At 27.4% G+C, this 1,829-nt stretch overlaps 1 protein-coding gene across 1 annotated transcript in view; it reads right to left on the bottom strand.

The window, feature by feature from the left end:
- Positions 1–487: 487 nt before the first annotated feature.
- Phum_PHUM156470 (Hippocampus abundant transcript 1 protein, putative) overlaps positions 488–1,829 on the bottom strand; it is a gene marked incomplete at both ends in the record, with an annotated part of 3,696 nt that continues 2,354 nt past the window's right edge. Inside the window, 4 exons of the mRNA XM_002424801.1 lie at positions 488–594; positions 805–928; positions 1,025–1,289; positions 1,393–1,574. Coding sequence (XP_002424846.1) covers positions 488–594; positions 805–928; positions 1,025–1,289; positions 1,393–1,574 — 678 coding nt within the window. The remainder of the gene's footprint in view (positions 595–804; positions 929–1,024; positions 1,290–1,392; positions 1,575–1,829) is intronic.

Here is a 1,829-nt window from a genome sequence, read left to right as displayed (position 1 = left end):
TAAAATAATAATAATAATAATAATAATAATAATAATAATAAAATTTAAAAACAAAATTTTTTCATTATTTTAACCTTACTCAGTTACCTCAATTCGATAACTTTTCAATTTTAAATGGCATTCATCGAATGAAATTGATTATTATTATTATTATTATTATTATTATAATTAAAACTATATTTTTTTAAATGCCTACATTCAAGACAAATAATTTATAAATCTAATAATAAACAAACAATTATTTGGCTAAATAAACTATGCAAAATTATTTATTTATTTTTTTCTCTCTTTCTCAGAAGGAAACCTAAATAAACGATTAAAAAAAAATTAAAAAGCTAAGTAATAGAAGAAAGAAAAAGAAAGGCAAAAAAGACAAAATAAGAAATATACAAAAAAGGTTTGATTAAATAAAATCGAATCGATATAACGATGTGATTGATAAATAATAATAATATTATGAAAAAAAAAAAAAAAAAAAAAAAAACGACTAGAGTACTACTGAATTATGGTCAACCAATGAAGTTAATGGACCCACCACTCCGCCATCATGTTTTTTAAGTTTTTCAATTTCGTAGTGAACTTCAACTGATAAACCTGTAAAAATTTACACCAAAAAACTATTTTTTACGAAAAAAAAAAAAAAAAAAAAACAGAGACAATAAAGTACTTTTTACTTTTGTTTGTTTTTTGTTTTGCAACCGAATTAGTGTCATCCATGATGGCTTTTCCAAAAAAATTTTCATAACGTAACGTTCATCATGCATGATGTTTTTGTGAAAGATAATAATAATTATTATTAATTACCTGATTGCCTTCGAGAAACTGCTTTCAAACTCGTCGTGTTCAAATCCGATGGTATAAATTCTGCGACTAACAAAGCACACATGACCAGCATGGCGCCAAAAACAAATGGAGGCCCGGGTATCATCTTAACAGTCAAATAAAAAACAAAATTAAACAAATTTAAGACATTTTTTAAATTCAACACATTTTATCCAATCAATATTATTATTATTTTATTTACCTTTGGAGCATTTTCGATTATTCCAACCGTTTTATTCGTCATCTGATAGTGATCGACTGGTTTATCGTCTAAATCGACGTGAAATAAATAGAATATGACTCCGAACATGGCGGGACCCAAACCGTTACACAACCCTCGCATACCCGTAACCATTCCTTGTACTAAACCTTGTTTATCAGCTTCAGAATGCAAAGACACGAAAGCACTAATAGCTGGATATGTTATACTAGAAATTGATGCAAGTACTCCTGCCGCCCACATCATCCTGCAAAAAAAAAAAAAAAAAAATTAATTAATAGGGATAACTGTACACAAAATTGTATTTTTTTTGATAGTGCGTCCGACGACGAAATAAATTTTATACTTACCAATATTGAGATCCGAAACCGTACCACATAAGCTGAAGCATTTCAAACAATAGCCCGACCATTATTGTGCGTTTGGGGCCAAGAGAACGCATCAAAATGCACAAAACAGTTTGTGCCACCACCGAAAGAATACCAATCACCGCTATATACACGGCCACGTTAAAAACAGAGAATCCAATAACCTATGATAATTACAAAAATGCTTTCTTGTATACTTTTATGGCATCCAATTATGATTACAGAAAATTGTTGTTATTTTTCAATTCAAAAAAGCTTTCTAAAATTTTCCCTTAAAACATTTTTCACAATTATTATTAAAAAAAAAAAGTAATAATAATAATAATAATAATAAAGATATTTAAGTAAGTAATTACAAATCTGAATTCATCGTAATAAATTATTTTATAGCTAGCCATAAGTTAGCTGTTTAAAAGTAT

The sequence above is a fragment of the Pediculus humanus genome, genomic scaffold (assembly GCF_000006295.1).
Source record: "Pediculus humanus corporis 1103172107500 genomic scaffold, whole genome shotgun sequence".
Taxonomy (NCBI): domain Eukaryota; kingdom Metazoa; phylum Arthropoda; class Insecta; order Psocodea; family Pediculidae; genus Pediculus; species Pediculus humanus.
The sequence above is the reverse complement of the archived record's forward strand: the minus strand, read 5'-3'. Positions and strand labels throughout refer to the sequence as shown.